Source organism: Erythrolamprus reginae, chromosome 2, assembly GCF_031021105.1.
Source record: "Erythrolamprus reginae isolate rEryReg1 chromosome 2, rEryReg1.hap1, whole genome shotgun sequence".
NCBI lineage: Eukaryota > Metazoa > Chordata > Lepidosauria > Squamata > Dipsadidae > Erythrolamprus > Erythrolamprus reginae.
Window position 1 is genome coordinate 210,588,722 of NC_091951.1, and position 24,534 is coordinate 210,613,255.

General features: G+C 40.6%; 1 protein-coding gene across 2 annotated transcripts in view; it reads left to right on the forward strand.

Annotated features, from left to right (window-relative positions):
- The window catches only part of ACP5 (acid phosphatase 5, tartrate resistant), a 44,397-nt gene extending 37,052 nt beyond the window's left edge, over positions 1-7,345 (forward strand). For both annotated transcript variants that reach the window (XM_070741634.1, XM_070741633.1), the window contains 3 exons: positions 2,006-2,133; positions 4,063-4,408; positions 5,548-7,345. In XM_070741634.1, coding sequence (XP_070597735.1) covers positions 2,006-2,133; positions 4,063-4,408; positions 5,548-5,790 — 717 coding nt within the window. In that variant the 3' untranslated portion in view covers positions 5,791-7,345. The remainder of the gene's footprint in view (positions 1-2,005; positions 2,134-4,062; positions 4,409-5,547) is intronic.
- Positions 7,346-24,534: the final 17,189 nt, after the last annotated feature.

The window sequence follows — 24,534 nt, forward strand, 5'->3', positions numbered from 1 at the left end:
ATCAGAATTACACATACTACAGATAACTCTTACAGATATTTATTTTGTTATATAATGTTTGACTAAAGGTTAATCAACTGAAGCATATGAATGACAGGGAAGCAATCTCGTCCCAAATCAATTTAAATGCCATTAGTCAGTGGGTTCCTGCCCCAAAAGAGGAAGCAAGTACAGGTATTCGACACCTCCAGATGTCTTCACCAAGCAAGATGTTACAAAAGGTTGCATGAGAGGATTAGCGAGAAGGGGAAGAAAGAGATAAGGGGGGAAATACTTATTCGATTGAAGGAACCTATATGTACTCAAAATTCTAAAATTTGGGAAATGCACATTTAAATAGATTACAACTTGCCACATCAATAGAAAAAGCAAATTGTTTGTGTAGAAGTGATAGAGGAGGTGAAGAAATGAAGATTATTTTAAATATGAATGATTTCAGAACCTTGGGACAATATGTCCCCCCCCCCTCCCCTGTATTCAGAGAATAGAAACACTCAAATGTGAGAAGCATATAATCAAAAGAACAAGGGAAGGGCTTGAACAATGAAGAAAACTCACTGCAACCTTGCTCTAGTATAGGAAAAAGAATTGCTGATGCTTCTGTCCTGTAACCGAATTATGTGAATTACCTCTGTAGAAACTTGTACCTAGAGGCAGGGGAAATTTCTCAATCGTTGCATTGAGAATGATAACAGCAGAAAACAACTACTGTACATAGGAATACTTCAGAGATGTTGCAATTTTGGTTCACAATAAAGTAAATGTCACACCACACACATTTTTAGTTTCCCAGTGCATATAAAAGTTATGCTTATGCTATAATGTAATCTCTTAAGGGTGCAATAGCATTATGTGTAAAGAAAACCAATGTACATAGCTTAATTTTTTTTTAAAAACTACTGCTAAAATGCTAATCATCATCTGTGCCATCAGCATGTCATGATCTTTTTGCTGGTGGAGGGACTTGTAAAAAAACCCCCACATTCGCATAGCACAACAAGCTGAAGTGCAATAAAACAAGGTGTGCCTGTATTGTAAAGATGTATGCACATTGGGTAAACATATTCCTCTCTACATAGGAAGAAGGATAAGCAGGAAACCTTCCTGGGATTTTCTTCTTCAACTATTTACAAATGTGCAGTTTCTACCCTCAGAGGACAAAACCTTATTTGGGAATAAGTTTGTCTTAGGAAACAGGGACCCTTATATAGGAGCAGTCTGGCTGCTTGGGAGGGAGGGAGAGGTCGCCTTCTAGCCTCCAAGAGAAGCTTCTCCCGGGATTAGGCAGCTTCTAATCACTTAGTTGGGCAGGACTCTCTTTCGAGTGGAAGGGTGGAATTATGTCTGATATGGCATCAGACTGCAACTGAACATCCCAAGCGGGTGGGAGGCTATCAATCAATAACTGAAGCAGATTCCTGTTTGGGAAGAATCCCATTTTGGGCCTTTGACAAGTCCTTTCTTCCATCAGAACTGGTCAGGCCCCTTGCAGGGATTTATAGGCAATGATGCCCGTTTTAAAAAGGCAACATGCTTCATTAAAACCTCAGAAGAAAAAGTTTAATCCCTGAAGAATTCACCTAGGTTCAAATGCAGAGGCTCCCTAGTTTTTCCTAGGAGTGTGATACAAAGGAGATATCAGTCTGTAAAGTTACAAGAATAACAATAAGTATTAGGGTGAAGGAACATTTTCTTAAATCAGTGACAGGTAATCCTCTACTTATAACAACTATTAAGCCCAAAAATTTCATTGCAAAGCAATACAGTTCTTAAGTGAGTTGTGTCCCATTTTATGACCTTTTTGCTGCATTTGTTAAGTGAGTTGGTGCACTTGTTAAGTGAATCTGGCTTCCCCTATTGACGTTGCTTGTTGGAAGCCAAGTATTGTAAAATAAACAATTGCTACTTTTTGTAGTACCTGAAATTTTTTTTACCAGCAGTTGATATTGTGCAGAAAACATTTCTTCCTCTACTCCACAGATAAATGTTTCTGGTTTCTTTGTAGGAAACCTTTGAATCCGTTTTCAAAGCACCTTCACTGCGTAAATTGCCCTGGTATGTTGTGGCCGGAAACCATGACCATTCTGGGAATGTCTCTGCCCAGATTGCCTACAGCAAAATCTCCAAGCGCTGGTGAGTCTGGGGTCTGACAAAGGACAGAAGGAAATGGTGTTGCTGGGTGTGCAGGTGTTGGTGGGTAGAGAAACAAGGTGCAAGGAGTGCTGTTGCCTTGCATTGAATATCCTCTGCTAGAAAATTCATGCTAGAAGCATGGAATCCTAGAACCAGAAGAGGCTACTAGGGCTAATCCTTCTCAGTGCAGGCAGCCTCTTACAGCATCTTAGGTAGATGGTGGTCTAACCTCCATTTGGGCACAATCACTGTTGGCAGATGACCACTTTTCATAGCCATTGGTTCAAATGTTGAATTGCACTTACTATTGGAAAAAAAGTGATTCCCACCAAACAATAAGTATCAATGGCCACCAAATTATGCTATCTCTCAAAAAGAGAATGAATAATTATTTTAAATTATCTTCTACAATATTGTATCATAAAATCCTTTATATCCTTGTGGTGTGAGAACAGATGTTAACAGAGACTTGTATGCTTTCTTTGTTCTTGTCTTAAACAGAAACACCCTTCTCCCCCCTCCAATTATGCTAATTAAACACTTCTGTCCTGCCCTACCCACAAACACGTTCAGCAAGTAACACTTTTCTTTGCCTCCTTCATATTTCCTTCTTCTTAAATAGAAACACATACACGCAACTATGCAAATTGTACAGTTGTGTCCTGTCCTACCCACAACAGTCATAAGTTTAACACTTCTAATTCTTTGCCTCCTACATATGTGCAGCAAACCAAAATTGCAGCACACAGATTAATGTAATAATTCAAACTCTATTCTTAGGTACACACATTTGACATAAATCAGTCACAATTTTTGCATCATACACTAGTACACAATTTAAAAGTGGCTTCTAATGCTCTGGCTGTGAAAGTGTTCCTCTTTGCCAAGGGACATTCTGGGCATAAGTTCTTTTTATTTTTATTTATTTATTTTATTTTATTTTGTCAAACCTGTACAGGATAGTAGGTATTAGTGTAAGCATAAATATTAGCAAAGTAGGTACAGGTAAATTAGGCAGTAGGACAGGGCCGGTAGGTACAATGATGCGCTTATGCATGCCCCTTACAGACCTCTTTTGGAATGGGGTGAGGTTGACTGTAGATAGTCTAAGGTTAAAGTTTTGGGGTTTGGGGAAGAAACCACAGAGTCAGGTAGTGCATTCTAGGCATTGATTACTCTGTTGCTGAAGTCGTAGTTTCTGCAGTCGAGTTTGGACCAGTTTATATTAAGTTTGAATTGGTAGTGAGCTCGTGTATTGTTCCAGTTGAAGCTGAAGTTCTAGGCTATCTAAGCCCAAAATTTCACGTCTGGTGGAATAAGGTATTCTGTTGTGAGCAGAGGAATGGAGATTTGGAGATATAAAATGTGATTTTATATCCAGTTTTTATATGTAAAGTATATGCTTAGATTAAAAAAAGGTTCCTGCCAACAATATGAGATTATTAGACATAAGCCCTTTCTGGCTTTTGAATGAACGTAAGAGTGGAGTCTGGCCAATATCTGTACTGTTATTAATACACGGCTGACTTCTTGGAATAGTCTTCTGACACTTGTTTCTCCTTACATTGAGAAACAAACAATAAGTTTTTAGGAAATCCCATGTTACTTTTATGGCTGAAAGTTGACCTGCATTGAACTTCTGCACCTCTATGAACTGGCTGGCTACAATGCTTCAATCATATGAACAAGAAGTGTTTTCCTTGCTTCCCCAAATTACATTTGTAAATAAAGTTTTGATTCAAGGATCCAAAACTGCCAGTTTGTTCAGCTATTTGCTATGATATTCCAGTTAGGATGGAGACTTAAAAAAAAAAAGTAATCTAGGAGATACGTCTTTTGCAGATCCTGAAGTACTTTGGAAATGCTCTTATGAAGTAGAAGCATGTTCTCTTGCTTCCCTACCTTCTTCCTTCAATCTTTTTTACGCAGGCATTTCCCTAAATATTACTACAAGCTGAGGTTCAAGGTGCCTGGCAGCAATACTACCGTTGCAATCCTCATGATAGATACAGTGACCATCTGCGGTAATTCGGATGACTTCCAAAGCGAGCAACCCTTACGTCCTCAGAATGCAGGCATGGCCCGTAGCCAACTGTCTTGGCTCCGCAAACAGTTGGCCAGTTCCCAGGATGACTACTTGCTGGTGGCAGGGCACTACCCTGTATGGTCTGTGGGAAAGCACGGCCCCACCGAATGCTTGGTCAAGCAGCTTCAGCCACTGCTATTGAAACACAAGGCCACTGCCTACCTGTGTGGCCATGATCACAACTTGCAGGTGAGAAAAATCACTGAGTTCTGCTGTCCTGCATAGGGAGGGAACCTACCACCCTCTAGATGTTTCTGATCTACAACTTCAATTGCCCCATTGACCATCTTGGCTGAGGTGGTTGTAGCTGTAGCATAGAATGTTTGGAAGGCTGCTGGAATGGGAACCTAACTGATGAATGAGAGAAGGTCTGAGCCTCAGCCCCAGGTCTATCAGGAAACCTGCCTGTTAGTCTTTATTTTTAACCTGCAAAATGGGAAGGACAATAGGCTCCCTTATAATTGCTGGAGATGACCAAGATTGTAAGTGCTTTATGGCAATAAATGTAAAATAAGTTATTGATAGGCTTTTTGCATATTTGCATTTTATTTTATCTACTTTCCAGGCTGCAGTGAAATGTATTGCTTTTTTCAGTTTATTTCTTATAAAAATCTCAAGCATAACCTTTCTACTTTCATTGTGGATTGAATGAGAGAAACTTAGGCAGTGTTCTTTTGCCTTGACTTACCTTGTCATATTGCGCCTGAACTCTGTGTTACGCCTATTCTTGCCTTCTCTCTAGCCAGCACTTTGGATTTCTTGAAAGTTCATGAAAGCTTTTCTTCAATGAGCTTAGCTTCCCTGTGTGCTCTAACCCCCAATCCACTCTCTTTTGTTCATTTTACACACACTGAAATCCCTTTTAGCACAGCCATGCATTTCATTGTCTCTGTCATCCAGTATATTCTGAGTATTAAATGCAGCAATTGTTCTCCAGGTTTAGTTTGGCTGGAGCATCTATTATTTTTTCATTGCTGTGATTATCACAATGAGCTTGCCATGGTTGTTCTGCAAATCCCAGACTGAGCTACATGTCAAGTAATTAACTAGTGGACTCCAACATTGTGAGTGATCATCACTAGAGGTTTTTCAGAAGAGACTGGACAGCTCAGTATAGGTGCTTGGGCAGGCAGTTGGACCAGACCACTATGAGATCTCCAAGGTCCCTTTTAACTCTGTTATTCTGTATTCTGAATAGAAATCTAATTAATGTTTCTCCATAGGAATGTTAATGTGCAATTACAGCATAATGGACAAAAATGCCCCCAAATGGTGTGATGCAGTCCTGATTTAAATCTGTCATTTCTTCTTCTTTTTTCATTGAATAGTACCTACAGGACAAAGGTGGCATAGGTCATGTGCTAAGTGGAGCAGGAAACTTCATGGATGCCTCCAAGCAACACCTCCACCAAGTCCCAAATGGTTATCTACGCTTCTTCTATGGGCAGTCCTCTTCCCTAGGAGGCTTTGTCTACTTCGAGATTGATGGGAAAGAAATGCGAATCTTCTATATTGAGGCCAGGGGCAAGTCTCTTTACAAGACTGCACTACCCAGGCGGAGACTAGTCTAAAATTCAGACAGCGGTTTTGCTAAGCATTAGTATCAAAGCATTAGATACTTTGACTCAGAGAGAGTGGCACTGGTGGCAACTCTGGCTCACACATACCCTCACTGCTTTCCATTAAGTGTAAGAAGGGGAATTAATGAGAGTTTGTGTTACTTTTTCTCATATTTTGAGACTGATTCCTGGTAACCTTTATCTATTCAATATTCCAAACATTCCCAGCGAATGTAACCTCTGAAGTCCCATGGGTAGGCTTGTGGCTCCTGCCATTCCTTGATAACCACAGATCAAGAATTGTCAATGATCCTACTCATTTGCTGTATGGATGGTGATTCTGACTCATTTATGAACAGTAGTACATTTTTGTTTTTCAGGATTTTAGGATAGGCTAATAATAGGAGCTGAAGACTTAGTAATATCAGCCAGCAATACAACTCCTATCTAGCTTAACCCTACTCTTATTCCTAGATAGTATCACAGTCCTGCTGTATGCACAGTCTATTGCTAGATAACATATGGAGGGCAGTTTCTGTTGGCAGTGCTTTTAGCATCTACTTGTCATGCATACATAAATAAAGGTGCCAATTATTGAGGCATGGGCAACACATTAATAAATTCTCCAAGCTTTCCTCAACACTGTAAAGGAAAAGTGAGGACAGTTCTTTGATTTGATTATGTAGTTTGCCCCAGGAGTATAGTAAAAGCCTGACCTTGTTATGAGCATACTGTAGAAGAAATAACTGGTCCTAATGATGCCACCAACTCTAAATAAATTAATATGCTGCCAGTTTCAGGTGAAGACGATGGGATTCAACAAGCTGAAAAGTGGGGCAGAAATTAACTTCAACACCTGCAGTTGAGGTGCTGGAGAAGAGATTAAGTTGGATTCAAGAATAAGGAAGACTTTATTGTCATTCTCCCACACTGCCATTTTAGTATTTTATATCCATTTCTTTCTGTCAGACCATTTAGTTTCACAATTCAGCACTCTGTGTATGAATTTAAGTAGTTTAGCAAGGGACTTCCCTCCTCTTTGCATGCAAGTCCTATAGAGCAGGAGATAGGTAATAGCTAAGGAACAACAGTACACAGGATATCTCTTGCATGTGTTGGATATTATACTGTTTAGCCACATCAGGGCTTTGGATTTAGTGTTCATTTACTTATCGAAGGAGTTGATGCCACAATGCTTCAGACTTAAAGAAGTGACATGCCTGCCAAAGGATTAGGAGATTTTTCTGTATTTTAAACGGATTATCTGACTAATGATGATTCTGCATTGCAAATACAGTGAGGGAAGGAAAGCCATGATGCATCATTTCCTTTCTTATGTCTTATCTGTTTTTTGTTTCATTTTCCTTGAAATATTAGCTGCAGTTATGTTTTTCAAATTATATATTTGCCAAAAATTGGGAAAATTCAATTTTCTATTATATTTATGATTATTTACCACCAGAATTCAATTTTATTCTCTATTCAGTGTTCTTAATTTGCTTTATAAGAGAATGCAATTTTCTCATTTTTTTTCTTCCAAACGATTGTTCAATAAATGTCTCATGAATAATGTCTGCTTCTTTCATTCATTTAATTTCTGTAAGATATTCTGAAAAATAGCTTGCCTATCAAGTCTGGTTCCTTCAAATTGAAAATTCTTGACTAGTTGGATAGTAGGTACTCTTCCACATTGCTTGGCAAGAATATCAGTGCAGTGGTTTCACAAATCTTGATCTTTAATGTAGGCAAAGTATGACTAAGGAATATTGGAAGCAGGACCCAGAAATTGTTCTGCTGAATTTCAGGGGTAAACAAATAAGAAACAAATCATCTAGTCCAACCCTCCACCTAAGAAAGAGACCTACAGGCCTACACCATTTCTGACAGATGCCAGTCCAATTTCTTCTCGGAAAGCCTCCAGTGATGAAGCTCCCACAATGTCTGGGTTAAACCTCTCTGCATCAGGGTTGTGTTTGACCTTGGAGGGCTGGGGGAGGGCTTGGGCAGCTCAACATCATTTGAGGCTCCATTTTCAGTTGTGGTGGCCTCCTGCAGCTCTGCCAGCAAAAATGGAGCTCAGGTGGGTGAGTGCGCACGGCCTATCCAAGCATAATTTTCACTGGCAGAGGGCTGCAGGAGGCCATCATGGCCAAAATCTGAGCTCAGGAGGGTGACGCAGAGGCACCGCGAGCCAGCCCTTTGCTGTTTCCAAGGTAGCACCATGGACTAGATCTAAGCACTCCGCAGGCCAGATCCAGCCCCTGGGCCTTGAGTTTGAAACCCCTGATCTAGAGTGTTAGCTATTTCTGCCATTTAGCATCATCCACAAAGTAGATGTTTCCCTTCTATTCCCTCATTTATGAAGATATTGAAGAGCACTCAGACTAAGATGTAACCTTCTGGTACCCAACTGTTTATTTTCCTTTGTATAGATGTAATATCATTAAGGAATACTTGTTGAGTTCAGTTTGTCCGCCAGTTACAAATCCATCTGATGGTGATGCCATCTATCCCACTCTTTTCTAGCTTACCAAGTAGTAGGTTATGGTATACTTTGTTGAATGCCTGAAGTCTAGGTTTATTATAGTATTTCACTGGTCTACTAATTTATCCATGTTGAAGAATGAAATAAGATTGGTTTGGCATGATCTGTGTTAGGACTCTGTCCATAACAGTTGGGCTGGCAATATATTGGCTGCAGATGTTGCAGACTGCCACAAGAGGGAGCTAGAGTTTATAGCTTATTTCTCTGAGTCACCCTCTTTTTCTCTTTGTCCTCACTGTTAAGTTAGTTCTGCAATCTCTCTGTAATGTAGTCATGTATATTAGCTAAAATGTGTTTAGGCTTGCTAACTTTGCTGATTATGACAAAGACAACTGTTAAAAGACTGTACTTTGGTAATACCATACTTGGATTTTTATTCTGACTTATTATGTGTATGACTTTAGACTGTTTATCTGAATATGTTATTTCTCAAACTAAACTTTAATTCAAGCTAGTATATCTGTTTGTGACTGAGTAGTTATTCACGACTAATCTCAATCTAAACATTTTTGTATGTGCATAACCTTGGTAAAAAAAGGATTACTCTGATCATATATTAACAATCTGTTTTTAACAAACCTATGCTGACTTCTAGTTGTTACTTTACTCATTTCTAGATGTTGGCATATCTGGGTTTTTTAAAATTATCTTTCCCAGTATCTTCCCAAGCATCTATATTAGACTGATTGGTCTATAATTTTCTGGATCTGTTATTTTTCCTTTTTTCAAGATGGGAACCACATCATCTTTTAGTAGTTCCTTGGTGCCTCCAGATTTTTGAATGATGTGGTCCAGTGGTTCTGAGATGGCATCTGCCAGTTCCTTTAGTATTCTGGGATGTAGTCTGTCAGATTTCGGTAATTTGTATTCATCAAGTTCAAGAAGGTGCTTTCTTACAGTTATGTTTTTGATAGGTTGGGATATAGTTCCTTTTTATATGAAGATCGATACAAAGAATGAGTTAAGCAGCTCTGTTTTACTTCCTTGCTGTATTCTCTTTTAATTTTTTTTCTTGTTATTTATATGTTGGAAGAAACTTTGTTTTTATTATCTTTGACTTTTGTTGCAAGTCTTCGTTCATTCTGAGCTTTTGCTTTCCTGACCTCATCTTTGCAGATTCTAGCTATCTGCTGATATTGTGCCATAGTTACATGTCTTTCCATTTTTTGTACTTGTCCTTTTTGTCTTTCAATTTGTCCAAGAGATCTTTGTGCAGTCATGCTGATTTCTTCTTGGACTTCTTGTTTTTCTTTTTCAGTGGTATTGTGCTGTGGTATTGTGCTAGACTGGGCTTTTATCATCATGTTTTTCAGAATTTCCCAAGCTTCTTGAGTAGTTTTTTCCCTTTTGGATTTTTTTTTCAAGGAACCTTTCCCAAGTTTTTTCTGAGTTTGTTAAAATCAGCCCCTTTAAAATCTAGGACTCTGGTATCAATTGTTTGTGTTTGCATTGTGTTGAATTCTAGTATGACATGGACACACTCACTCAAGGTTGCTGCAGTTTCGACTCCCTTTGTCACTTCTTGTTTGTAAGAATTAAGTCCAGTATGGATTTTCCTCTAGTTCCCTCCTCTACCTTTCAGACAACAAAGTTGTTAGCTAGGTTGGTCAGGAACCTATTCAATTTCTCACTTGGTTAAAACCAGAATAAAAGCTTAAATGCAATCAGTTGCAAGTGAAATGGTGTAATAATCTGATACAATAATTAGAAAATAAATAAGCCACACAACACAAGTCCAGTTTGATAAAATTCTACCTACCCTATTTTAGTAAATAGGAAAAAGCCAGACAGTAAAAATATGTTTTTTATAACTTTATATTGAGTCTGCCTACTTCAGTTTTGTTTTATCAAATAATGTGTACTTATCAGTTATCAAGGGAATTGTTAGAAAAAGCTATAGAAGCTATTCTAGTTGCATTGAGAATGTGCCAGGTGACTATCTATAATATTTGGGCAGTAGGGGTGGGGTGTGATGTATTAAGTCTTCAAACAATGCAGATAAATATTTAATAACATCATTGGGCTGGAAGGAACCTTAGAGGTCTTCTAGTACAACTCCCTACTCAAGGCAGGAGTCCTTATCCCATTCCAAATGAATGGTTGTCCAATCATCTTGAAAACCTCCACCAATGGAGCACCCACAATTCCAGATGGCAAGCTCTTCCATTGTTTGATTATTCTGTCAGGAAATTCCTTCTTAGTTCTGGGTTGGATCTCCTTCTGATAAGAGTACAACTGTTGCTTCCTGACCTGTCCTCAGGTGCTTTGGAGAATAAATTGATCTTTCTTCCCTGTGTCAGCCCCTCAAATATTGGAAGACTGTCTATGGAGAGTCTCAACCATCCAGGTCATCGTTGTCCCAAAAATACTTTTCCAAAAGGCAACTGCATGGTAACTATTGAAAGATTGCTATCATATCACCTTCAGCCCTTCTTCATTGGGCTAAACATACCTAATGCCCTTAGCTATTCATCATATTGTTTTTCCTCTCTGCATGCTTTGCAGGGCATCAGCATTGTTTTGTATCATTGTGATTAGAACTGGATGCAGTATTCCAAGTCTGGTACAGTATAGAGTGGTATTGTTATGACCCAGGTCACCTGGGCTAGAGACAGGCTTTATTGCTCTGTTAAAATCCACAAAAAAATAGCCCTACAATGGCTGGTAAGACTCCACCCTACATTTCCGTCAAGACAGCCACGCTCAGTCTCCCAAACAAAAGCCAGTAAGCATCAAAACTACTTTGCAAAGGCAGAGAGAAAGTCCAAAAACAAGGTGCAAGCTCACAGGGCAAAGGACAAGGTCAGTCCACAGGTTAAGGCAAGTCCATGAGGCCAAAGGAATGTCTACAAGTCAAAAAGCAGTCTGTAAGGCAAAGGCAAAGCATAGCAGAAACATGAATTGAGGCTGAGTCCAAAGCCAAGAGGGTATATGCCAAAGCAAACAATTATTTCTGACAAAGGCAATCTCCCCCACACACCCCACCCCAGCTTCTGCTTAGGTGATCCCATGCCAGGTGTTCCTTGTGTGGAGCAGTGGGGCGACCTTCTCCTGAGCAACCTTGCAGACCTCCTTTGAGCTTGCCTCCGCTCTACTCTTCATGCCCTTGGGTCAAGTGAAGGAGGCAGCTGTTCCTCATCAGAGGGGATCTGCTGCCTCTCAGCACCACTGCCTTGTCTGCAGCCAATCCTGCCCCATGCCTCGGAGGCCAGGCAGCCCTCTGGTTGACCACCTCCTTCAATGCCTGAGGGTCCTACGACAGCATGATCTTCAGCCTCTGGCCTCTCCAAACATTCCAAGGGACACATACCATACTCATCGGACTGTCCTCCTCCGAACTGGTATCCAATGGGACCATAGCAGGTATTATCATTTCTTGTGATCTTAATGCCATCTCTTTCTTAATGCAGCACAGGACTGGCAGCTGCAGCATAGCTGGCTCACAGTTAAGTGGTGGTCCACAAGGACACCTAGATCCCACTTACAAGCACTATTATTCAGCCTGGTACTGACTATACTAGACACATGCATTTAGTATTCCATGCCTAAGAGCAGGACCTTACTCTCCTCATCACTGAAAAAGAGAATTTGAAAAGAACAGTGATTTTCCATTACATAGCAGGATAGTGTCTTAATTTTTACTTTTTCAATAAAATTATGAATAAAAGCTATGTTATCAACCTAGCTTTAATTTTTAATGTCTTTTACTATTAAAATTAGTTGTCTTAGGAACATGATTTTTTTCACAAATTAAACTAAATAGAATAGAATAGAATAGAATAGAATAGAATAGAATTCTTTATTGGCCAAGTGTGACTGGATACACAAGGAATTTGTCTTGGTATAGATGCTCTCAGTGTACATAAAAGAAAAAGATACATTTGTCAAGAATCATGTGGTACAACACTTAACGATTGTCATATGGGTCAAATAAGCAATGAAGAAACAATCAATATTAATTTAAAAATATTTAAATATTTATTTATTTATTAAATTTATATGTCACCCAACTAAAGGACTCTGGGCGGCTTAATAACAGAATAAAATATTTAACCCAGGGAAAGATTTTTTTATAGAATTAAATAGAATAACAAAAAAATTTATATGGCAAGACAAAAAACCTAGAATAAGACAGTGTGCTTTAGAAGACATAAAAGAGCGAGGAGGCCTTGCCTGTCCAAATTGGAATTTATATTATCAAGCCGCAACTTTGACTTGGACCAAAGAATGGCTTACTTTACAAAATAGAAGATTATTAAATTTAGAAGGACATGATTTAATGTTAGGATGGCACGCCTTTATATGGTATGAAAAGTATAAAATACATTCCTATTTCAAAAGACATATCATTAGGAAAGCACTTATAGATGTTTGGAATGAGGTTAAAAAAGATCACTTTTTAGTTATGCCGGAATGGATATCTCCCATTGAAGCCATAACTTTTCCAAATTTATTACAAGAGGATAAGATCTGGAAATATAAAGATTTAGTAGATAATCAGTGGAATTTGAAAACAAAGCAGGAACTGTTGGAATCGGGTCTGGCAATAGACTGGTGGCAATATACACAGATCAAATCGAGATTTCATAAAGATAAAACAACATATATACTTAGGAAGGATAATAATATATTAGGTAAATTACTAACCACAGATCAAAGAAAATTGATAGGTAAAACATAAATTTCTAATTAATAGTAAAAATATAGAATGGATATTAAAGGACAACATGATTAGTTGGTGTAGAAATTTAAATAGAGAGATAGATCTGAATACCTGGGAAAAGGTCTGGATGTATAACTGGAAAATAACAAAGTCAACTGCCTATAAAGAAAACCAGATCAAGATGTTTTATAGATGGCACTTACCACCAAGTAGAATTTCAAAAATGTACCAAACTAATTCGCCTAATTGCTGGAAATGTAAAATAGAAATAGGTAGCTATTTTCACTGTTGGTGGATGTGCCCAAAAGCTAAAGAGTACTGGAACATAATAGAAAAATGGCTGAAAGAAATAACTCAATTAGATATTAAGAAAGCACCAGAATTTTTTTTATTGGGCATATCAAATTACAAATACAAAAAAGATATATGTATATTACATTTAATAGTTCATATATTAGTAGCAGCTAGGTTAGTTTTTGCACAAAAATGGAAAGATAGTGAGATTCCAAAAGAAACAGATATTCTTAAGAAGATTTTAGACTGTGCCGAATTAGATATGATGACGAGACAGTTAAATAATCAAGAAGAATCAGAATTTTATGATAACTGGCAGAAAGTATATATTTGGTGGGAAACAAGGAATAAGAGATGTGTGTTGCTATATTATTTTGCATATTTGAATTTAGTATTAGAATTGTATAAGATGGTAATTATTAGTACAAATATAAATTTCTTTCATCTTTTTTTCCCCTTCCCTTTTTTCTCTTTGTTTTTCATAAAAACTTTTTCTTTTTCATATATATCTTTATAAATTTTGATACAGATTTAGATTTATATTAAGATTGAAATTTTTACTCTATATAACAAAATGTATTTTACAGATAAACTTTTTACTTTTATATGAAGACTTCTACTTTGAGTGGAGCGACTGTAGCTCCATTAAGTGTTATATGTTTTGTTTGTTGTGTTTGTTACTTTGAAAAAACCAATAAAAATATTATAAAAAATAAATAAATAACAGAATAAAATATTTAAAACATGTTAAGCGTTAAAACAATTAAAACCCATACAAACCATTCCATGGCCAGATCTCGCCGATTACAACTGCGAGGTCAACGACCTCAGGCCTGCCAGAAAAGCCAGGTCTTAACTGCTTTTCAGAAGGCCAATAGGGTGGGGGCACTCCTGACCTCCGGAGGTAACTGGTTCTGGAGATTCAGAGCAACCACAAAGAAGGCCCTCCCACAGGGGCCCACCAGCCGACACTGTTTAGCTGATAGGACCCGGAGGAGACCAACTCTGTGGGATCTCATCAGTTGCTGGGAGTTGTGTGACAGAAGACAGTCTCGAAGTTAACCTGGCCTTAAGCCATGTAGGGCTTTCCTAATAGGGAATCAGTGCAGCTGGTGGAGGATTGGTGTAACGTGGTTGTACCTAGGTGCACCCACAACAGTTTGCACAGCTGCATTCTGGATAGAAACATAGAAACATAGAAATATAGAAGACTGACGGCAGAAAAAGACCTCATGGTCCATCTAGTCTGCCCTTATACTATTTCCTGTATTTTATCTTACAATGGATATAGGTTTATCCCAGGCATGTTTAAATTCAGTTACTGTGGATTTACCAACCACGTCTGCTGGAAGTTTGTTCCAAGGATCTACTACTCTTTCAGTAAAATAATATTTTCTCATGTTGCTTTTGATCTTTCCCCCAACTAACTTCAGATTGTGTCCCCTTGTTCTTGTGTTCACTTTCCTATTAAAAACACTTCCCTCCTGAACGTTATTTAACCCTTTAACATATTTAAATGTTTCGATCATGTTCCCCCCTTTCCTTCTGTCCTCCAGACTATACAGATTGAGTTCATTAAGTCTTTCCTGATAGGTTTTATGCTTAAGACCTTCCACCATTCTTGTAGCCAGTCTTTGGACCCGTTCAATTTTGTCAATATCTTTTTGTAGGTGAGGTCTCCAGAACTGAACACAGTATTCCAAATGGGGTCTCACCAGCGCTCTATATAAGGGGATCGCAATCTCCCTCTTCCTGCTTGTTATACCTCTAGCCATGCAGCCAAGCATCCTACTTGCTTTTCCTACCGCCCGACCACACTGCAAGGATCAGTTGTAGACTCCAAGCACTCTTTGAGGGTAGTCCCATGTAGAACATGATCATGAGGTGACAAGGGCATGATTGACTGTGAGGAGCGCCTCTCAATCCAGGTAGGGTCGCAGTTGGTGCACTAGATGAACATCCCCATTCACTCTATCCAATCCATCGAATCATCACACATACACACCTCCAACGACAAAAAACAAATATCAAGCACAGCAGACAGTTAATGCAAGGAAATGCAAGGAAGTCATAGAAGGCATATGCATTAGTCCCCCAAACCAGCACGGGTTTGTCTTTTCTGGAGGGGAAGATTTTCTCCACCTTCATAATTTTATTTATTTATTTATTCGAGTGGAAAGGGACCTTGCAGGTCATCAAGTCCAACCCCCTGCTTAAGCAGGAAATTTTCAAGATTTTATGTAGCTGTTTGTTGTTCTCCTCCACAATTATATTGGTCTCGCAATTCTCCGCAACATAGTAACAGGCCTCGGGGGAGTTGGTGGTATAGAAGCTGATGGCAACCCCCCCAGCAAAGAAGGTGCCAATGTTGGCCAGCAACCACTCCACAAATTGAAGCCGCCTTTACTTGAGGAAGCAGTCCATCTGAGGCTTGTTGATGACCAGGAGCAGCAAAAACCTTTTGGCTGCCAATTCCAACACAGTAGGAGCCATGTGAGTTGCTTTAGTGGAAGAATAAATTCTAAGAGTATACCCAAAAAGGTCTTCTCTGTGGCTGCTCCGACTCTCTAGAACCAGCGACCTCCTGAGATCCAGACCACCCCCATCGGCCTTCTGGAAAGCCATAAAGACCTGACTTTTCCGGCACACATGGGGCTGTTGATCTGATGGTGTGCCATGGGAATCTGGCCATAAATGGCAGGCATGGTTTTTAAGTATTGTTTTTAAATTGTTTTTAAATTGTTTTGTTAGAGGTGTAAGTGAGTGAGTGAGTGAGTGAGTGAGTGAGTGAGTGAGTGAGTGAGTGAGTAAGTAAGTAAGTAAACAAACAAACAAACAAACAAACAAACAAAAAGTGTGCATCAGTTTGAAACAAGCTCTGGACCACAAGCCATGATGTCAGCTGTGTGTAAGAGCCAAACTGATATATTTCTGGCAAGGTTGCAGCATAATTGAAACCACAAAAAAATGTGTGGTTTCCTTAAAACCCTGCAGCCTTGTTCATTGGCTGGCTTGCTAGGAGTTTGTACACACCCATTTGAAAGGCAGATTCTTGTTCAACTTTTTTTCCAAAGAAATGTACAGTACTTGTTTATTTATTTCTTTAAAATACATATATGGCCACATATTTTATATAATACAACTCTGAGTATCTGTGAAAAACATACAAAAATAAAGAAAGCTCAACCAAATTACAACCATTACATACAATTAAGAAATCATAATACATCCATCACAAATATACATTTGCTGGCACAAGGAAATGTGATATTGCAAAACTCTGTGACAACTGAGTCTAATAAATTATGACAATCCTGGATAGGGTGAGTGTCTTAATCATAGAGTAAGAGGTAAATTTGTAATCATTCTTATATTGGCTACAAAGGGTATTGTAAGTTTTTTCTTTCTATTGTTTTAATCTTTTCTTTTTGTGCTTTTGTCTTTTCTCTTCTTCCTCTTTTTTCCTTACATTTCTTTCTTTTGTTTATATTCATTTTTGTTCTTTTTTTATCTTTAAAAGTGAGACTGAATGAATCCAACTAAAATTGGTTCTTTTGGAATTTGCAAAGAATTCCTCAAAACAGTTATGATAAAAATTGTAAAATCATAAAACTGAATATCTCAAATGTGCATCAAACATCCACACATAGTGTATCTTTGCTGCAGAAGCTTCATATTCACAATATTCTACAAGCAATTGTTTGTCTGGTAAAGAGCAATTGCTCCCTGAAAGGCAATTATGTCTTAGGCTCAGTACTCTTCAACATCTTAATAAATGGTTAAAATGAGGGGATAAAAGGGGAACTCATCAATTTTGCAGATGACACCAAACTGGGGGGAATAGCCAACACTTTAGAAGATAAGTTCAAGATCCAGAAGGATCATGACAGACACTGGGCCCTATCCAATAAAATGCAATTCAATTGTGAGAAAAATTAAGATGTTACACCTAGACAAGAAAAATCAAATGCACAGGTATAGAATGAAGGTATCTAGTACATTGAAATACTGCATCCAGTTTTGGTCATCATGATACAAAAAAAGATGTTGAAACTCTAGAAAGAACACATAGAAGAACAACAAAGATGATTAGATTTTTAATAGAATTTTTAAAATGTATACTGATGTATTATTATTATTTATTAGATTTGTATGCCGTCCCTCTCCGTAGACTCGGGGAGGCTCACAACAGTGATAAAAACAATACATGGTAACAAATCTAATAATTAAAATCTAAAATAACAATTTAACAATAAAAAGTCTAAAAAGAAAAAAAACCCAATATATATGTACTGTACTTTGATATGTTGTGAGCTGCCCCGAGTCCTTGGAAAGGGACAGCATACAAATCCAATTAATAAATAAATAAATTAGGAGGCTGGAAGATAAAACATACTGGTGAAACTTGTAAAATTAGAATATTGTGCAAAAGTTCATTTATTTCAGTAACGCAACTTGAAAGTTGAAACGTAATGTATGAGACAGACTCATTACATGCAAGGCAAGATAGTTCAAGCTGTGATTTGTCATAATTATGATGATTATGGGGTACAGCTCATAAAAACCCCAAATCCACCATCTCAGAAAATTAGAATATTACATAAGATCAATAAAACAAGGATTGTACATAAAACAATATTGGACCTCTGAAAAGTATAAGCATGCAGATGTACTCAGTACTTAGTTTGGGGCCCTTTTGCAGCAATTACTGCCTCAATGCGGCGTGGCATGGAAGCTATCTGCCTGTGACACTGCTGAGGTGTTATGGAAGACCAGGATGCTTCAATGGCAGCCTTCTGCTCTTCTGCACTGTTCGACCTCAGGTCTCTCATCTTCCTCTTGGCAATGCCCTATAGATTGTCTATGGGGTTCAGGTAAGGTGAGTTTGTTGGCCAATCAAGCCCAGTAATCCTATGGTCATTGAGCCAGGTTTTGGTGCTTTTGGCAGTGTGGGCAGGTGTCAAGTCCTGCTGGAAAATTGAAGTCAGCATCCCTATAAAACTCATCTGCAGAAGGAAGCATGAAATGCTCCAAAATCTCCTGGTAGATGGTTGTATTGACCCTGGACTTAATGAAACACAGTGGACCAATACCAACAGATGACACGGCTCCCCAAATCAACACAGACTGTGGAAACTTCACACTGGACTTCAAGCATCTTGCTGTGTGTGCCTCTGCATTCTTCCTCTATATTCTGGTTCCTTGGTTTCCAAATGAGATACAAAAGTTTTCACATCACAGTCTGTGTTGATTTATGGGGATGCTGACTTCAGGTTTCCAGCAGATGATGCTTCTGCACATGCACAGAAGCATCCCAAGTGGGTAGACGGAGCATGCTGAGGGGGAGGGCAGAGCATCCCACTACCGGCACTACCAGTTTACAGATTCAGGCCAAACCGGGAGCAACCCACTGCTGCCACTGCATGAGAGGAGAAGGAGAGGGAGGAGGGGGAGGGTTGCTGGAGCCTTAGTGCAGGAGAAAGCAGCCCAGGGCACATTTGTGCACAAGGCAGACTTTGATGCCTGCTGCTTTGGGCTAGAGCTCGTGCCTTCTGCACTTGGCCGGAGAATTGCCGTGGGTGGGACATGGCAAGTGATGGCTGGAGCCTTCATGCAGGAGAGAAGCCACGTCCTTTCGCATCCTGTTAAGGCCCTCCTTAAGAAGCAGCTGGCCACCCCACATGCGCTTTTGCTGTGTTTTGGCGCTCAATTGAGGGTCTCCCTATGCGTGCGCACCCTCTCAGCCCCATCAAAGCTGGCCAGGGGGTCATGGCTGGGTGCTGCTGTCCCACTCCCCTTTCCAACATCCCCTCCTCCTGGATCCCATTTCAACCCTGCCAGCCCTTGTGTTAGTGAGGTTGGCATTGGTCGCATCTGGGCCAGGCCAGTGTTTTGGGGAGGAGAGCAGGTTGCATGTCTCCCCAAGCGACCGAGGCATGCCACGTCCAGTACTAACAAGGGCCAGAAGAAGCTCCACAAGAGTGAGGCACTAGACAATCAGCCCCAGCAACTTCTCTATCTCCCGCCATCACCCTTACCTTCTCAGGCCAAGTGAGAGAGGGGAAGGTGAGGGGCAGGGCAGCCAGTGATGGGACAAGGAACTGCTGCAGATGGCCCAAAGACCCACATGCTGCTCTGGAGCTGCAGGTTGCCGAACCCTGGTATAGGGACTCCTCCTTGAGCAGAGGGTTGGACTGTAAGACCTCTAAGGTGCCTTCCAATGCTGTTATTCTATACTGCTCAAAAAAATTAAGGGAACACTCAAATAACACATCCTAGATCTGAATGAATGAAATATTCTCATTGCATACTTAGTTCTGTACAAAGTTGAATGTGCACAACAGCATGTGAAATTGATTGTCAATCAGTGTTGCTTCCTAAGTGGACAGTTTGATTTCACAGAAGTTTGATTTACTTGCAGTTATATTGTGTTATTTAAATGTCCCCTTTATTTTTTTGAACAGGGTATTATTTCCCATTAAGAAATTCAGGTTCAACTTAAAACGAATGGCATTTTTCTTGCTCTTTCTACATTTCATCTTGTAACAACTTCATTGTTCTAGGCTCCTAGTTTCCCTGACTCAAAGTCATCCAAACATATAGACCACTGTATTGTAAACCATCACAAAGTGACTGCCAGGGTGGGCACAGCCAGTCAAAAATCAAAAGGCAAAACTGCTGGGATATAACTTTTTTTCTCCTTTGGCAAACTTCCTTTTTTCTGGGTAGAAAAAAATAAAGAATTGGATTGCAGCTACCCATCTTTTTCTGAAAAAGGGTTTCTACAGGCCTACTGGGAGATAAAAATAATACTGGACGACTGTTTGCAGCCTGTCATTTTTAATCTAATTAAAAGAGGCCTTTAAAAAATAGCACAGGTGGGGAAGGGAGATGTCAGGCAATGCAGTGAGACTGGTGGATCCCAAGGGAGCCGTCCACAGGCACATCCCCAGGACGCCTGGCTTTAAAGTTCAAAAACAGCACTTCTGAATTCTTCCCAGAGACTAATTGGAAGTAAGGTAGACCATTTTAAAGGAAATTAAAATGGCAACTTTCACATTGGGATGATGAGGGAACATTTTTGTAACCGGTAAAAAGCATGGGGCTTTGCCTTCAAGAAATAAAAAGGAAGATGAAAGAAGCAAATCCAGCAAAGGTAAAAGGTGAGAATATAAAACCCCATTTCAGTTACATTATGTGTGCAGATATTTGATGCCAAGATAATGATTTACTTAATATTCCCAGCAAAATACTGCCGATGGGAGCTGAAACTTTCCTTCTAAACACCCAGATGGTACAACGAGGTGCTTTCCAAAGGGGTTAGGGAATATAAGCATGCAAGTTTCCCTAAGAAGCCAGCAAATTTAAACAGCTGCTCCGCAGGACAAAACCAGTCCCATAGCTCCTTTCTAGTTCATTTGTTAACTTTGTTTTGTTGCATACAATTCTCAATTTAGTTTAAATGTCAAAATATACCATTACTGCTCTAAAAAAATCCTGTACAGTGGAACCCCGACATAAGAGCTGCTCTACTTAAGAGCAACTCGAGATAAGAGCTGGGAGGGGAGAGATATTTTTGTTCTACTTACAAGCCCAAATTCGAGATACAAGCGCCAAGGAGCTGTCTCCTGAAGCCAAACGCTAACTTCCGCGTTCGGCTTCAGGAGACAGCTGCGAAGCGGCGCACATGTTTTAAAAGGTTGCAGCCGGCCTGGGGGGCTCGGGGGGGTGCTTGCAGCTTTCTTTCTTGCTCTTTTTCTTTCTCTCTTTTACCTTCCCTTCCTCTATTTCTTCTTTTCTTTCTCCTTCCCACCTTCTTCCCTCCCTCCCTCCCTTCACTCATTCCTCTCTTACTCTCCCCTTTCATAAGTTTCCTTGCTTCCTTCCTCTGTTCCTGTCCCTTCCCTCTTTCCTTCCTTCCTTCCCACCCTCCGTCCATTCATTCACCCATTCCTCTCTTGATCGCTTAAAGCCGGTCCCTGGTGCAAAAAGGGTTGGGGACCTCTGTCCTACAGGATTGGGTGGCAGAGAAGTTGAACATATGTAAATTTAAAAGTTTAAGAAAGTTTACAAGTTAAGTGAAAGAAACTTCATTATTCATTTATATGTACATGTACATTTCTTCATTAAAAACATGTCTTTCTGCATAATTTAGACTAACTTTGTGAGTTTTTTGAGGGCTGGAACCAATTAAAATTATTTACATTAATTCCTATGGGGAAAAGTCGTTCGAGATAAGAGCTGCTCGACTTAAGAGCCCAGGTCCGGAACGAATTAAACTCGTATCTCGAGGTACCACTGTATTTGGATTCATCCATTATCTGTTCCCATTCCAATTCTGAGTTGGGTTACTAAGTGTTTGTTTGACAAGGCATACCCTTGTCAGCTCTATTCTGGGGCGAATCTGCTACTGAGCAACTTGCAAATGTCCTCTTGGCTCACTGTAGGACCACACACACACTCTACTCCGCAGCCCCCCCCCCCCCCCCACACACACACATTCAGCCACAGGGCTCTGTGCTCTTTGGCCATTTCTACTATAGCTGTGATGGTAAACTGATGGCACGCGTGCTAGAAGTGGCATGCAGAACCATTGCCCATTGCCCTGCCGGGTTCCGGTAATTCCAGCCAGCTGGTCTTCATGCATGTGAGAGCACCAGAAACTGAAAGAGCAGTCACTTGGCAAGATGATCTTGCTGTTTCCGGCATGCGCATGCACGCTGGCTACTTGGCCTGATATCCAGCATGCAGCTCATGTGTCCAAAGACGTGGAGACGGGATCCTGGCAGTCACTTCCTGTTCTGTCAAGGTCTCTGGTAGAATCCTCCCAAAAATTCACAGATACAAATGTCAGACACACACACGTTTGAAAATTCAAAACAGTGTTCTTTATACCGAAAATCCAAATGAACTAAACACTCTTTTTGTATAGCAAAGAGCACTCATCTCCAAACAAACTGGTAATTTGTACAAGTCCCTTATCAGTTCTGATATACTTAACTTGCAGCTGTGAGGCAATTCACAGTCCTTCTTCTTTCACAAAGTGAAACACACTTTAGTTTCAAAGCAGGGAAAAATCAGTACACAAAGGTCGAAGTCAGTAAGGCAGGCATGAAACACAACAATCAGATAATCCTCCACAATGGCCAAACCCACAGGCTGCTATTTATAGCAGCCTCACTAATTACCACAGCCCCACCCAACCACAGGTGGCCTCATTTTCTTTGATAATAATCTCTCAATTGTTGCTGCCTATGCATCGCTCTCCACATGCGTGGCTGTATCATTAACTCTTGTTCCAAATCCAAGGAGGAGCTAGATAATTGATCTCCTTCTGAGCTGTCTGCCACACTCTCCTCCTCCCTGTCATTCATGTCTTCTTGGTCAGAGGAGTCTTCATCAGCAGATTCCACCGGGAGCACAACAGGCCTGCGGCATGTGGATGTCTCCCCCACATCCACAGTCCTTGGGGCAGGAGCTGGGCCAGAGCTAACCACAACACTTCCTAAGAGAGCAGAACTGTCAGTCAGGACCGACTGGCCAGCTGGGACTTCTCCCCCTCCCTGCCCAAGTGGGCTTCTTGCGTGGCCCGAGCCCTCCAGCCTAGAGCGATGTGCATCCACAGTCCAGAATGCCTGGCTAGCTTGGGCACCCCAGAAGAGAGGCAGCAGCAGTGCTGCTTGTTCTTTGTGGCAGGTGAGGTTAGTGGTTCTCCTCCAGAATACCAGCTGCAAGTGGCAGTGTGAGAACCACTGCACAACCCCAGGAGAGCAGCAGGGACAGGGCTGCTTGTTCTCAGTGACTGGTAAGGGGGGGGGCAGCCACTGAGAACAAGCAGCCCTGTTCCTGCTGCTCTCCTGGGGTTGTGCAGCGGTTCTCATCCTGCTGTTTGTGGCCGGAGTGCTGGAGGAGAAATCCCCCCCCCTTCCAGCCACTGATAACAAGGAGCCCTGCTCCCGGTGCTCTCCTGGGGCTGCGCAGCACTTCTCACCCAGCCACCTTTGGCTGAGATGCTGGAAAACCACCCTCCCCCTTACCAGCCACTGAGAACAAGCAGTGCTGCCACAAGAGTTAAGTTCATGCTAAAGGAACGTCTGTAATAGATGCAGCCAACTGAGAAGCGAGCACCCTCCCTTGGGAGAAGGGCTGGGAGGAGGGCTACACTGGCTTGTTCTCGGTGGCAGGCTGGGTGGGCACTTCACTGACACTCTTTTGGGTTCCAGCAGCACCCCCACCACCATCCAGTTTTAGTCCCAGGAGACTTCAGGGAGGCTTGTCAGGCCCAAAACAGGCAAAGGATGGGTGGCTGGTGCTCATGCACGGGGTTATCGCACATGTTTTTGGTGGCGTTGGGGAAGCTCAGTGGGGTCACACATGCATGCACGGAGAGCAATGGGATCATGTAAGGGGCAGTGGAGTGCAGGGGGGGGTCACACATGCATGAGTGGGGGCAGAGTGTGCAGGGGGGCATTGCTTTATGGGTGTGGGCATACCCGTGCATTACCCCCTTTCCGTGCTCTCCACTCTTTTGGCACGCAATGGCAAAAGGTTTAGCCATCACTGTACTATGGCTCCCAAAGGAGCTCTGTACCTTGTTTATTTATTTCACCAATTTATATATTACATCAATTTACATGTCCCTGGTGGCAGTAGCCACCACAGATAGCTGGTACTTCCTGCGGCCATATTACTGTTGTCACTCCATTCTTTCTGATGGGTTGGAAATATTTCTTCTGGAGCTGTTGGGGCTGGAACAATTTCTGATGGACTCAGGAAATGTAGAATCTCATTTCAGGAGTGATCAGAATCAAGCAGTTTCTTTTCCTTAGAAACTGCATTGGCTCTGGAGATCGTACATTCCATCATTTGCTGCCACAGAAAAGGATTTTCAGTTATCAAAACATGTACTGGTCTGTTTTTTCCACCATAACTCACATGCTTGGTGTATTAATATGAAATAACATTACATATATCAGAAATATGCTTTTTCCCCCAAGATAAAAATAAAATGCATATTAAGATCTTGTTGAAAAAACTAATTCGTGCTTATAACACAATGCTAACTTTGTGAAATTCCTTCATCATTTTTCTATTGCCCCTCCTTGCGTAAGAAAATGGGTAGCCTGCATCTGTTTGCACAAATGACATGGCATAAATATACAGAACACAATTTTTATTACAAGACTCAGTTCTGATGCTATTGCACTACTGTTTATCCTTTTTAAAACCTAAACTTCTAGAAATGCAGATAGTA